The 12,357-nt window shown below is 43.3% G+C and overlaps 2 protein-coding genes across 2 annotated transcripts; both read left to right on the plus strand.

Moving 5' to 3' along the window:
* Nucleotides 1–7,840: 7,840 nt before the first annotated feature.
* On the plus strand, nucleotides 7,841–8,437 carry LOC115779720 (histone H2B 1/2-like). Its single transcript, XM_030728488.1, has one exon. The coding sequence runs from the start codon at nucleotides 7,858–7,860 to the stop codon at nucleotides 8,230–8,232; it is 375 nt and encodes a 124-aa protein (XP_030584348.1). The 5' UTR covers nucleotides 7,841–7,857; the 3' UTR covers nucleotides 8,233–8,437.
* Nucleotides 8,438–10,945: 2,508 nt separating this feature from the next.
* On the plus strand, nucleotides 10,946–11,518 carry LOC115779725 (histone H4). The gene has a single exon (XM_030728501.1). The coding sequence runs from the start codon at nucleotides 10,977–10,979 to the stop codon at nucleotides 11,286–11,288; it is 312 nt and encodes a 103-aa protein (XP_030584361.1). The 5' UTR covers nucleotides 10,946–10,976; the 3' UTR covers nucleotides 11,289–11,518.
* Nucleotides 11,519–12,357: the final 839 nt, after the last annotated feature.

Here is a 12,357-nt window from a genome sequence, read left to right on the forward strand (position 1 = left end):
CAGAGATGAGACTCTGAGGCCACCAAGGAAGAAGCCTTCCTCCACCTGGCTACACCTAGAAATTCTGTCCATAAAAATTATGAACAGAATTGGTGACAAAGGGCAGCCCTGATGGAGTCCAACACCCACAGGAAACGAATCTGACTTATTACCTGCTATACGGACCAAGCTCTCACTGCGGTTGTACAGAGATTGAATGGCCCGCAACAACGGGCCAGACACCCCATACTCCCGCAGAACCTCCCAAAGGATACCCCAAGGGACACGGTCGAATGCCTTCTCCAAGTCCACAAAGCACATGTAGACTGGTTGGGCAAACTCCCATGCACACTCGAATATCCTTGAGAGGATAAAGAGCTGGTCCAGCGTTCCGCGACCAGGAAGAAAACCGCATTGTTCCTCCTGAATCCGAGGTTCGACTAATGGACAGACCCTCCTTTCCAGCACCCTGGCAGAGACCTTTTCGTTTGGTCTAGGTGTCCAAATCTGAAGTCAAAATTATTATTCATGCTTCTGTCTCCTCTTAATTGGACTACTGTAATTCACTGTACATCATCCTCTGTAAATCATCTTTAGATTGCCTGCAGTTGGTTCAAAATGCTGCTGGGAGGCTACTTAATACAGGTGCTGGTCATAAAATTAGAATATCAGGAAAAAGTTGATTTATTTCAGTAATTCCATTCAAAAAGTGAAACTTGTATATTATATTCATTCATTACACACAGACTGATATATTTCAAATGTTTGTTTCTTTTAATTTTGATGATTATAACTGACAACTAATGAAAACCCCAAATTCAGTATCAGAAAATTAGAATATTGTGAAAATGTTCAATATTGAAGACACCTGGTGCCACACTCTAATCAGCTAATTAACTCAAAACACCTGCAAAGGCCTTTAAATGGTCTCTCAGTCTAGTTCTGTAGGTTACACAATCATGGGGAAGACTGCTGACGTGACAGCTGTCCAAAAGACAACCACGACACGTTGCACAAGGAGGGCAAGACACAAAAGGTCATTGCTGAAGAGGCTGGCTGTTCAACGAGCTCTGTGTCCAAGCACATTAACAGAGAGGTAGTGATGGGCAAAGCGAGGCTTTCTGAAACCGGAATTGCCGGAATTGTGTCGAAGCTTCGAAACAATCTGAAACACATCTCTATAGTGTAACCCAGTGGCTACTTTAGCTCATTCCACATCTGTATAATAACGTTCTCTGAAACAATGAAACGCACAAGTGCTGAACAATTGTAAGCGAGGGTACTTATTACACCACACTATCAATAATTATGATCCGCACATGTTTTGGGAGAAACCAGCATCCAACAAAGCAAGAAAAACTCTCTTGTCAAAGACCGCATGCTGTGACTGTAAAGAACTGTGTTTTAATATGTGTTTCAGTTGCTTATTAATTCAGTGTAATGCAAAACAAATAAATGTATGAAATAAAATATTTTGTAACAAGGCTGCCTTCACTTTCTCCTTGGTGATCTTGTACTTCTCCTCCACCATTTCTTTGAATGCTTTTCTTGATGGCAGGTTGTAGCTGAGGTCAAGCTTTTGGACAAAGGCCCTAAAACCTTCATCCTCAACAACAGTGAAGGGCTGCAAATCCTTCACCACCAAGTTCACCAGAGCCTCATCCAACTCTTTCTGCCTGCCTTTTAAAAGAGAACATAAAATCAATCCCAAAAGAGTAAATGTAGAGTAAAAGTAGATGTATCTTCAAAAAACAGCTTTGGGTATGAGGCGGTTACTTGGCCATACAACAGCATTGCCAAAATACACTAAACAACCAAACTGTTATAGGGAGTTTCTGTTCAGTGTGCTGTCACATTTCCATCTGAAAATAATAAAGTCTTTGGGAATTACAGTTAATATTATGTCAAATACACACAGACACAAATATATTGTGCCTTTGGTGGTTTTTGCATAAATACAGACAGGCAGGAAACATATTGATTCAATAAATTCTCATTTTTTAGCATTTGTTTGCTATTTCAGTGTTGACAATGGAGTCCTGTAATGTGGCTGAGATTTATCATTGTTTGGGCATTACTGAGTCCCATTTCAAACTGTGGCCATTCTCAGTGAGTTTTAATGCATTAAGGCTCAATCTGAATAATCTTTCAAACAATGCATACCTTGATTAGATGGCCCAGGAGCAGGCCTATGTACAGAGGGAACATTACCTCCCTCTGAACCCTCTGAAATGGCAGGATGCGCACTCCTCAAATGTCGAATCATAGAAGATGTATTATTGCAGTAGGCCAGCTGCTGAGCACAAATCAGACACCTGACTTTATTTGGTGTTTCCAAATGGAAATGCTCCCACACTGCAGATCGGGATCTCTTACAGGGATGTTCCATCTTATTCTATCTAGTCTATGTGACTACACCTGGAACTGCTGTACTCTCTCGTACCTATCTTTATCTCGCTGCTACTATCACTAACTATATTTTAAACTGAATTAATTTAATGTAATCCTACCTGTCTGCTTTTAAGTAACCTATGAATAAATATTCTAACTTGACTAATCACTCACTAAATCACGCTATCAATTGCAATGTCACTATATCAAATTCTTCCTCCTCTCTCGAAACCTCTCGCATCTCATAAAACGCCCTTGAGGTTTCGATATGTTTGGGTTGACTTTTAAGCTTCTGGCAGCGGGTAAGCCACCTATCGGAGCTACGGTGAAATGCACCAAAGCCTCGCTTTGCCATGGTCACGTGACATGGGTGTTTTGAACCAGGTTTCGGAGCAGTGTTTCGAAACATCTGCGCTTCGGAAGCTCGACAGTGTCGAAGCGTCTGTGAAGAGGTGAAGGGAAGGAAAAGATGTGGTAGAAAAAGTGTACAACAATAGGGATAACCGCACCCTGGAGAGGATTGTGAAACAAAACCCCTTCAAAAATGTGGGGAGATTCACAAAGAGTGGACTGCAGCTGGAGTCAGTGCTTCAAGAACCACCACGCACAGACGTATGCAGACATGGGTTTCAGCTGTCGCAGTCCTCGTGTCGAGCCACTCTTGAACAAGAGACGGCATTAGAAGAGTCTCGCCTGGACTGCTGCTGAGTGCTCCAAAGTTATGTTCTCTGATCAAAGTCAATTTTGCATTTCCTTTGGAAATCAAGGTCCCAGAGTCTGGAGGAAGAGAGGAGAGGCACAGAATCCAAGTTGGCTGAGGTCCAGTGTAAAGTTTCCACAGTCAGTGATGGTTTGGGGTGCCATGTCATCTGCTGGTGTTGGTCCACTGTGTTTTCTGAGGTCCAAGGTCAACGCAGCCGTCTACCAGGAAGTTTTAGAGCACTTCATGCTTCCTGTTGCTGACCAACTTTATGGAGATGCAGATTTCATTTTCCAACAGGACTTGGCACCTGCACACAGTGCCAAAGCTACCAGTACCTGCTTTAAGGACCATGGTATCCCTGTTCTTAATTGGCCAGCAAACTCGCCTGACCCCATAGAAAATCTATTGGATATTGTGAAGAAGAAGATGTGATACGCCAGACCCAACAATTCAGAAGAGCTGAAGCCCACTATCAGAGCAACCTGGGCTCTCATAACACCTGAGCAGTGCCACAGACTGATCGACTCCATGCCACGCCGCATTGCTGCGGTAATCCAGGCAAAAGGAGCCCCAACTAAGTATTGAGTGCTGTACATGCTCATACTTTTCATGTTCATACTTTTCAGCTGGCCAACATTTGTATTGGTCTTAAGTAATATTCTAATTATCCTATATAACTCACGTGGTTCCTCGCTTCAAGGCCGTTTCACACTGGATGCGTTGCGTAAACACGAAATTCCGAATCTTTAGGATGCGAATCTGTCGTGTAACCTACATACACACCGCACGCGTTGCGTTTTTCATCCTCATAAAACGCATTGTGAAAGAAATGAAGTTGACATCAAACGATGATGTAATGAGGTTGTGTTGTTTCTAAAAAAAAAAAAAAAAAACAGATTCTGGGTTCATCCAACTCATAATAAAGCAGCAGCAGGGAGAGTTTCATGGTTTGATCCCAGAGTTGAAGCTGCATCACGGATACTTTCGCACATATTTCAGGATGTCAGTGGACAGTTTGAGCTCTTGCTGGTGTGGCGATGGTAAGGTGGATCGATCTGTATTTCAAAATATTCAAAGGACACTAACAGCGAATCTGCTTATTTAAAATTGGAGTAATTTGCATAAAACAAAGAAACTGACAACGCCACCCTGGGAATTCCACCCAGGGAAATATTCCTTCAACAGACACCAATTCATCAGCACATGAAGGACACTCAGGTTCGTTTCACTTACGACAGACGTTGTAAGAGATAAAACAAAATAATTTATTTTGTTCATAAGAAATAAAACGATCGCATAAAAAAAAAAAAAAAAAATGGGGAAAGGCAAAACAGCAGCGCACTGTAGCTTTATCCTGACGAAGCGATGGCGGCACCGTGGAAAGCAACACGCCGCCGACCCAGGCCCAAACACCCTATAACACAATAAATATTAAAATGACTGGTGAAGATATTGAATATAAACAGAAACCCGCGGAATTACATACCAGTCAATCAATGCCTGCAGGGACCAAATTGGCCGGTATGGGGCTTCCCCAGCTACTACCTACAAATCAAAAGGCAAATAAGATACAGGATTAAAATCGCATTACAATAAAAAGGAGTCATACCACACCCGAAGCTTATGGAGGGAGGGCTACAAGGTTACCACCAGCGTACTCTGCTACAGCCACGAGAAACATAGATGAGAATCCGGAAGCGTGTGCATCACCGAGAGCAAGATCACAATATGGTGTTACACGCCGCCCTTTTATACCATGACCGCCCAGTCATAGCAGCCAACCAATTAGAATCCATTCTGCTACAGGAGCAGAGTTGGGATCACATGTGAGGAGGCAGAGGATAATATCAGGTGCCGTTTACACGAAGCCGTTTTCACTGGAAACGGTGTCGTTTTGATGCGTTTCAGCCTTTCGTTTACACGATGGCGTTTCAGAAACGATCCGCGTTTACACGAGGACATGTGAAACGATGAAAACGATGTAGTTCCCATGCCAGGCCACAAGTTGGCGTAGGTTTTCTCTTTGCAGTTTGTTTACGCAAGACGCGCATGCGTGGAGTGACACAGTAGGTAGTGCGGCAAATTGTTCATTACTTACAAAACGGCCAATGTGAGAGGTTTTGTGTGGACCGATGATGAGGTTGGATCGCTGCTGCACACAACGCTGAATTACAAAACGGTAAAAACACAAGAAAAGCATAAGAAGCACTCGTGAATCCGCGAGTACTGTTTATCAGTTTGCGCGTGCGCGAAAAACTGGCCGTCGCAACCATAGTGCGCATGTGCGAGTCGAGCGTTTTCAAATCACCCCGGTTTCAAGTGTTTACACGAAAACGCAAGCCGGTGCGTTTCTGAAACGCTCCACTCTGGACCCCGTTTCTGAAACACATCGTTTTCACTCTGTTGTCGTGTAAACAGAAGGGCGAAACGCATCAAAACGACACCGTTGTCGTGTAAACGCAAGGCCGAAACGCATCAAAACGACACCGTTTCAAAATGAAAACGGTCTCGTGTAAACGGCACCTCAGAGAGCCGACTGACCAGCGTGTAGCTGTGTGTCTGAGGTAAAATATTATGATTTTATTGTTCCCATTTATTGTTATTTATTGTTTTATTGTTTTGAGCTATGACCTCACATGCTGCTAAATGCAGCGCTCTGATTGGTCAGTCCTGTTTGGTCACTTGCAAAAGTCAGAAAAATCGAACTTGATCCTAAAAAATAAATGAACAATAAATAAATTTGTCCTGTGAAATGACGCAGTCGGTGTGAACGTCTGCATTAAGAACAGGAGAGTCCGAAAAATATTTTTAATGCACGAAACATTCGCACAGAATTTATGCGTCCGGTGTGAAAGGGCCTTTATTTGCACAGGCTTGCTTTTAACTAGTGGTTTATGTGTGTTTACTGTGTATCACTATTTTCCTTTGATTGTTGTGAAGCACTTTGTTATTTTTATCTAGAAAGGTGCTATATGAATAAATTTTACTTACTTTATTAGTGGACTCTGTGGGACAGATATGCCCTGAGAAAAAACAGATTGAGGACACTGAGGGAAATCTGAAGCTTCAGCTGACAAACCAAAGTGGACAATTTTGAACCTGATCAAACGCAGGCCAGGACCAAACCTCAAAGGCAGAAAAGCATAAATTTATTTATTCATTTTTTACTTTTAACATAATTTTGCCATTTTTACTGGCAAAGACATCCATGGAACCTGGAACACTACAACAGATTAAGTAAGAGATCAATCATGAAATGAATGTTAGGAGAGTCTCAGCATTACATTCAATGACTACTGAAATATTAGAACAATGAGCACATTTCAACCACATCCTCAGGGGTGCAGGTCATTTGACCTGTACTTCAGTGGCCATTGTTTGTCTTTGTGTGGGATTAATTGGAACCAATAAGCATAAAACCTAAGCATCATCTTTGAACAGTCATTACTTTGTTACATCATTCCTAAGACTTTTCTTTGTGTGTCTTTATATTGAGACAAAGGGTTGATTTCACAGCAGAACACAATAAAGTCAACTTTGCTTCAGGGGAATGAAGAATAAGGTGTGATGACGCCGGTATGAGGAGAGTCCCATAAATGTAGCTTTAAAGAGGACCCTGCACCCATGAAGGCTAAATTACAGCATGGCGCTGCTCAAGAAAGACAAGAAGTAAGAGTTTAAAGTTCTGTGATGTCACCGGGTTGGTTGGTTGGTTAACAGACTTACATTAGCTTATGTTAGCTAACGTGTCATAACTGATAACTCAGTGAAAAAGAAGGAAACTTAAACCAAAAAGCAGCCTGGGAAAGTCTCTCTGTGCTGCCCTCGGCTGCAGCCACGTATTTATGTTTGTTTCTGGGACCACAATGGAAACAAGTGTTCACCCTTTTTTGTGTAATATATTTTGTTTGTAAGGCATGTTAAACCAAATAAATGAATAAAAAAAAAATCAAAATTAAACAAAGATATGGAGTCCAATTTTACTCTCTGTGTCTGAAGCAGTCAGTTCATTGTTGGCTAGCTGCTCTAAAACAGGAGAAAACACCTGTTAGCTGAATGTTCGGGTTTGCAATGCGGACTGTGGAGGAGGGCCTGCTGGAGGCAGGTGACCCAGTGGTTCACCGGACCGACCAGCTGGGAAAGCAGCTGTCTGCAAGATGTGTTCAGCTCCATTTTGTGCATTCAAATAGTCTTACTCCCCAAACTCATCCAACTAGGTTACAATGTAACAGGTTACTACGTGTGCATCACAGCATAACATGACTAAGTTTCTTATTGAAATGGGATCATGAGGCAGAGACAGCACAAAGTGACCCCTGAGGCTGATTTTTAATTTCATAGTTTCCTTGTCTTCTGCTGAGTTATGGCTTCTGTCACCTGTTAGCTAACATAGTAACAGGTGACACACAACAGACTGACCGACCAACCAACCCAGTGATGTGATGTAAACTCTTCATCTGTGAGTTCATCTGTGGCAGCTTTTAGAGCAGCTCCGTAAATTAGCCTTCATGCATGCTGGGTTTCAGGTCCACTTTAATCACAATATTTCCGCTTTTGAGTGAGTGTGAAGTGAGTGCTCGAGTCACATCTCATTCAATACTACGTCACCGTATCTGCTGCAGCTTTAACAAAAGTTTCCATAGAAACACTAGCCTCCGCCTCTCGAGAGGCTTAGCCAATGAAAGCCGAGGGTCGGCGCAGCAACATTAGCATGCAGCCTCTATAAGAGGAGCAGCTCCCGATGTAGAACCACACTGGTTGCTGTAAAGTAACGAGGAAGCAGGATGCCTGAACCCGCCAAGTCTGCGCCCAAGAAGGGCTCCAAGAAAGCGGTGACGAAGACCACTGGAAAGGGAGGCAAGAAGAAGAGGAAGACCAGGAAGGAGAGCTACGCCATCTACGTGTACAAGGTGCTGAAGCAGGTCCACCCCGACACCGGCATCTCATCCAAGGCCATGAGCATCATGAACTCGTTCGTCAACGACATCTTCGAGCGTATCGCTTCGGAGGCCTCCCGCCTTGCTCACTACAACAAGCGCTCCACCATCACCTCCAGGGAGATCCAGACCGCCGTCCGCCTTCTGCTTCCCGGGGAGCTGGCCAAGCACGCCGTGTCCGAGGGCACCAAGGCCGTCACCAAATACACCAGCTCCAAGTAACTCGTCTGCTCTCAGCCCACAACACAACGGCTCTTCTAAGAGCCACACACTATACAACAAGAGCTCATTCTGTGTGTTTGCTTTATGATCTGAAAATGTCTTTATTTTTCTTAAGTGCAGAAATACAACATTAGCAATAGTTATGAGGAATAACTATGAGGAATAACTAGAGTGTGGTGGGTGTCTCTGGTAAAGTTGGATAATGCTGCATGAGCTTAAGAATCAGGCTGTGACCTGCAGAGAGCTGCATCCACTGCAGCAGCACCTCAGCCTCCAGCATCAGCTCTTTCTCCACCACTGATTATTTGAGATGGTGCAGGGCTAAATCTCAGTAACACTCATATCCTCAAACTTTGAAAATTATGGTATACGTATGTCATAAGCCTGGCAAGCTGCCTGACTAAAATGACATTTATACAGTAGAGCAGGATTTGGACATGCATTTGTTTACTGCTTCTAGTCCACTACAGATTTCCAGTTTCACATGGCTCCTTTATAAATCACCAGCAGCACTGACTTTACTGCAGTTTTATCAATATTGTTATATACAGTGGGATAATTATTTGATAGACTGCTGATTTTGCAAGTTTTCCCCACCTACAAAGAATGAGGTCTAATTTTTTTTATTGTAGGTACACTTCAACTGAGAATCTAAAAAAAAAAAAAAAAATCACGTATGATCTTTAAACAATCCATTTGTATTTTATTGCATGAAGTATTTGATACAATAGGAAAACATAACTTAATATTTGGTACAGAAACCTTTGTTTGCAGTTACAAAGGTCAGACATTTCCTGTAGTTGCTGTTTGCACTCACTGCAGCAGGGTTTTGACCCACTCCTCTGTACAGATCTTCTCCAGATCTTTCAGGTTTTGGGGCTGTTGCTGGGTAACATTAAGTTTCAGCTCCCTCCACAGATCTTCTATTAGGTTCAGTTCTGGAGTGGGTGTGTGTTTCAGGTCATTGTCATGCTGGAAGACCCAGCCACAACCTGTCTTCAATGCTCTTACTGAGGGAAGGAAGTTGTTGGCCAAAATCTCACGATACATGACCCCAACCTTCAATACGTGCAGTCGCCCTGTCCCCTTTGCAGAAAAGCACCCCCGAAGTATGATGTTTTGACCCTCGTGCTTCACATCAGACGGTGTTCTTGGGGTTGTACTCATCCTTCTTCCTCCAAACACATCAAGTGGAGTTGATATCAAAAAACTATTTTGGTCTCATCTGACCACATGACCTTCTCAGATTCCTCCTCTGGATCAATCCAGATGGTCACTGGTGAACTTCAGACAGGCCTGAACATTTGCTAGCGTGAGCAGGGGGGAACTTTTGTGCCCTGCAGGATCTTAATCCATGACAGCATACTGTGTTACTAACATCTTTGAGACTGATCCCAGCTCTCCTCAGGTCATTGACCAGGTCCCCCGTGTAGTTCTGGGCTGATTCCTGACCTCTCAGAATCATCCTTAACCCACGAGATGAGATCTTGCATGGAGCCCCAGACCGAGGAAGACTGATAGTCATCTTGTGTTTCTTTTCTTCATTTACCAATAATTGCACCAATAGTTTTTGCCTTCACACCAAACTGTTTGCCTATTATCCTGTAGGCTATCCAAATCTTGTGCAGGTCTACAAGCTTGTCCCTGGTGTCCTTCAACAGCTCTTTGATTTTGGAGATGTTGGTGTGTGACTGAGTGTGTGGACAGGTGTCTTTTATACAGGTAACAAGTTCAAACAGGTGCAAGTAATACAGGTAATTAGTGCAGAGTAGGAGGGCTTCTTAAAGCAAAACGAACAGGTCTGTGAGAGCCAGAATTCTTGCTGGTTGGCAGGTGATGAAATACTTATTTCATGCAATAAAATGCAAATTGATTATTTAAAAATCATACAATGTGTTTTTCTTGATCTTTTTTTAGATTCTGTGTCTCACAGTTAAAGTGTACCTACAATAAAATTTACAGACCTCTCCATTCTTTGTAGGTGGGAAAACTTGCTAAATCAGCAGTGTATCAAATGCTTATTTTCCCCACTGCAAATGGATATGTGTTTATGCACATCTATCTATCTATCTGTGTGTTTATGTATGTACACATACATACTATAATACTTCAATCAAATGATGCTGATAACAGAGGAATATGGTGGCTTCTTTACTGACAGGTGACAAATGAAAGGAAATCCTGAACCATTGACCCCTTTAATGAGCAGACTGAAAACAGCTGATTGAGTTTGGTTAAACTCTGAGAGGATGCAGAGGGCTCACTGATGTCTTTGCACTCAGCTGAATGCTGAGAGCTGTGCTCATGAGAAAAAGGACAAGAAGAATCAGAGTCTCAGTGCTGCACTGTGCTGCTCATGTATCACAGACAGCACATCATCCAGGTGACTGTCAGCAACACACACACACACACACAGAGCAGGTGGACAAAATCACTGAAATCAAATGTTTCAGAGTGGAATTGTAGCAGTGTGTCTGTGACTGTTGTGAATCTTCCCGCAGCAGCACACAGAGACAGACAGACACACCAACCAGGAGAAGACCTCTGAGACAGCTGCACACAGCTGGAGACCCTCACACAGTCTGCTGTCCGTCATTCCTGCTGCAAGTCAGCAGGTGGCGCTAATGCTGCCCACGGCCCCTAATAAGACCCGCCCCTGTTCTCAATTACGTCCTCAGAGCACCCTGAAATAGCTGCAAGGCCCTCGGTGGACTCATTCAATATCTATATACTGACCAGTGAAAATGAGTGGAAGAGGTAAGGGAGGCAAAGGACTCGGAAAAGGAGGCGCTAAGCGTCACCGCAAGGTTCTCCGTGATAACATCCAGGGAATCACCAAGCCCGCCATCCGCCGCCTGGCTCGCCGCGGTGGTGTCAAGCGTATTTCCGGTCTGATCTACGAGGAGACCCGCGGGGTGCTCAAGGTGTTCCTGGAGAACGTCATCCGTGACGCCGTCACCTACACCGAGCACGCCAAGAGGAAGACCGTGACCGCCATGGATGTGGTGTACGCGCTCAAGAGGCAGGGCCGCACTCTGTACGGCTTTGGAGGTTAAGCTCACAGCTCGGACACACAACTACAAACACACAAAGGTCCTTTTAAGGGCCGCCCACACGTTCAAAAAGGACAAATGATTCTTACCTGTTTATAGCTGCATGATCTGAGTGATTGGACAGTAATATTGATGCCACTCAGTCACTTGTCTAAAGTAACACACTTTTCCTCTTCTCACTCTTCATCTTCAAGTGGGGACAATGTAAGTTGAATAAAGTAGTTTACAATTGATATCTGAGGTGTTGCTTTCTGTTCTCATAAAGTTTAACAACTCATTGGGCTAAAAATCCACATGAATTCTGTCTGATTGGTTGGAGACATCTTTCCCTCCTGTACAGGGTTCGAGCCACCCAAAAGGCAGAAAGGATTTGGGGTGATAGCACTCACCCCCTGTCCTCTGTATCAGTTATTGCCGTCAGGAAGGAGGTACTCTCTGCCACAATGCAGAACAAATTAATTTCATTCCCAATACTATAAACTTTTTAAACTTTTAGATGATTGTGTCCCTGGTTGTATGTTTGATTGTTTTTATAGATTGATTTATTTTTGCTGTTGGCTGCAAAACAAATTGCCCCTCGGGGATAATAAAGTACTTGATTCACACCAGTGGCTGCTGGAGCTTAATTGTAGCTCTAGCAAAGCTCATCCTGTTCCTCCTCTTTGCACAAAGGAGCAGATCCCGGTCCGGTCCGTTCTGCTCAGTCACAAGCAGCTATCTTCATCCTGAGAATCAGTGTGTACGCATGAAAATATTACATTGTAAAATACCAGTTTACTAAAATAATGTTTAAATATGTTGACCTGTTACTGCTTATATTGCCTTGAAGCATGATTTAGATTGATATGACAGGTTTGTGCTGTGAAGTGAGACAGATGTTCCAACATCAGGAAACCACTTTCGTGGTAACAATCATGACACTCCTGGATTTGTATCACAAACATTTTCCTGACTTTCATGACGAGAACATCATTGTAATGAAACCCATGATATGGAAAATTCACATTCAGCTTTTGAAAGTACTTTTGTGGGAAGATTCTGGATGACTTCCTTGTGCTGCAGTGTGAAAATA

This window comes from Archocentrus centrarchus, chromosome 1 (genome assembly GCF_007364275.1).
Source record: "Archocentrus centrarchus isolate MPI-CPG fArcCen1 chromosome 1, fArcCen1, whole genome shotgun sequence".
Lineage (NCBI taxonomy): Eukaryota > Metazoa > Chordata > Actinopteri > Cichliformes > Cichlidae > Archocentrus > Archocentrus centrarchus.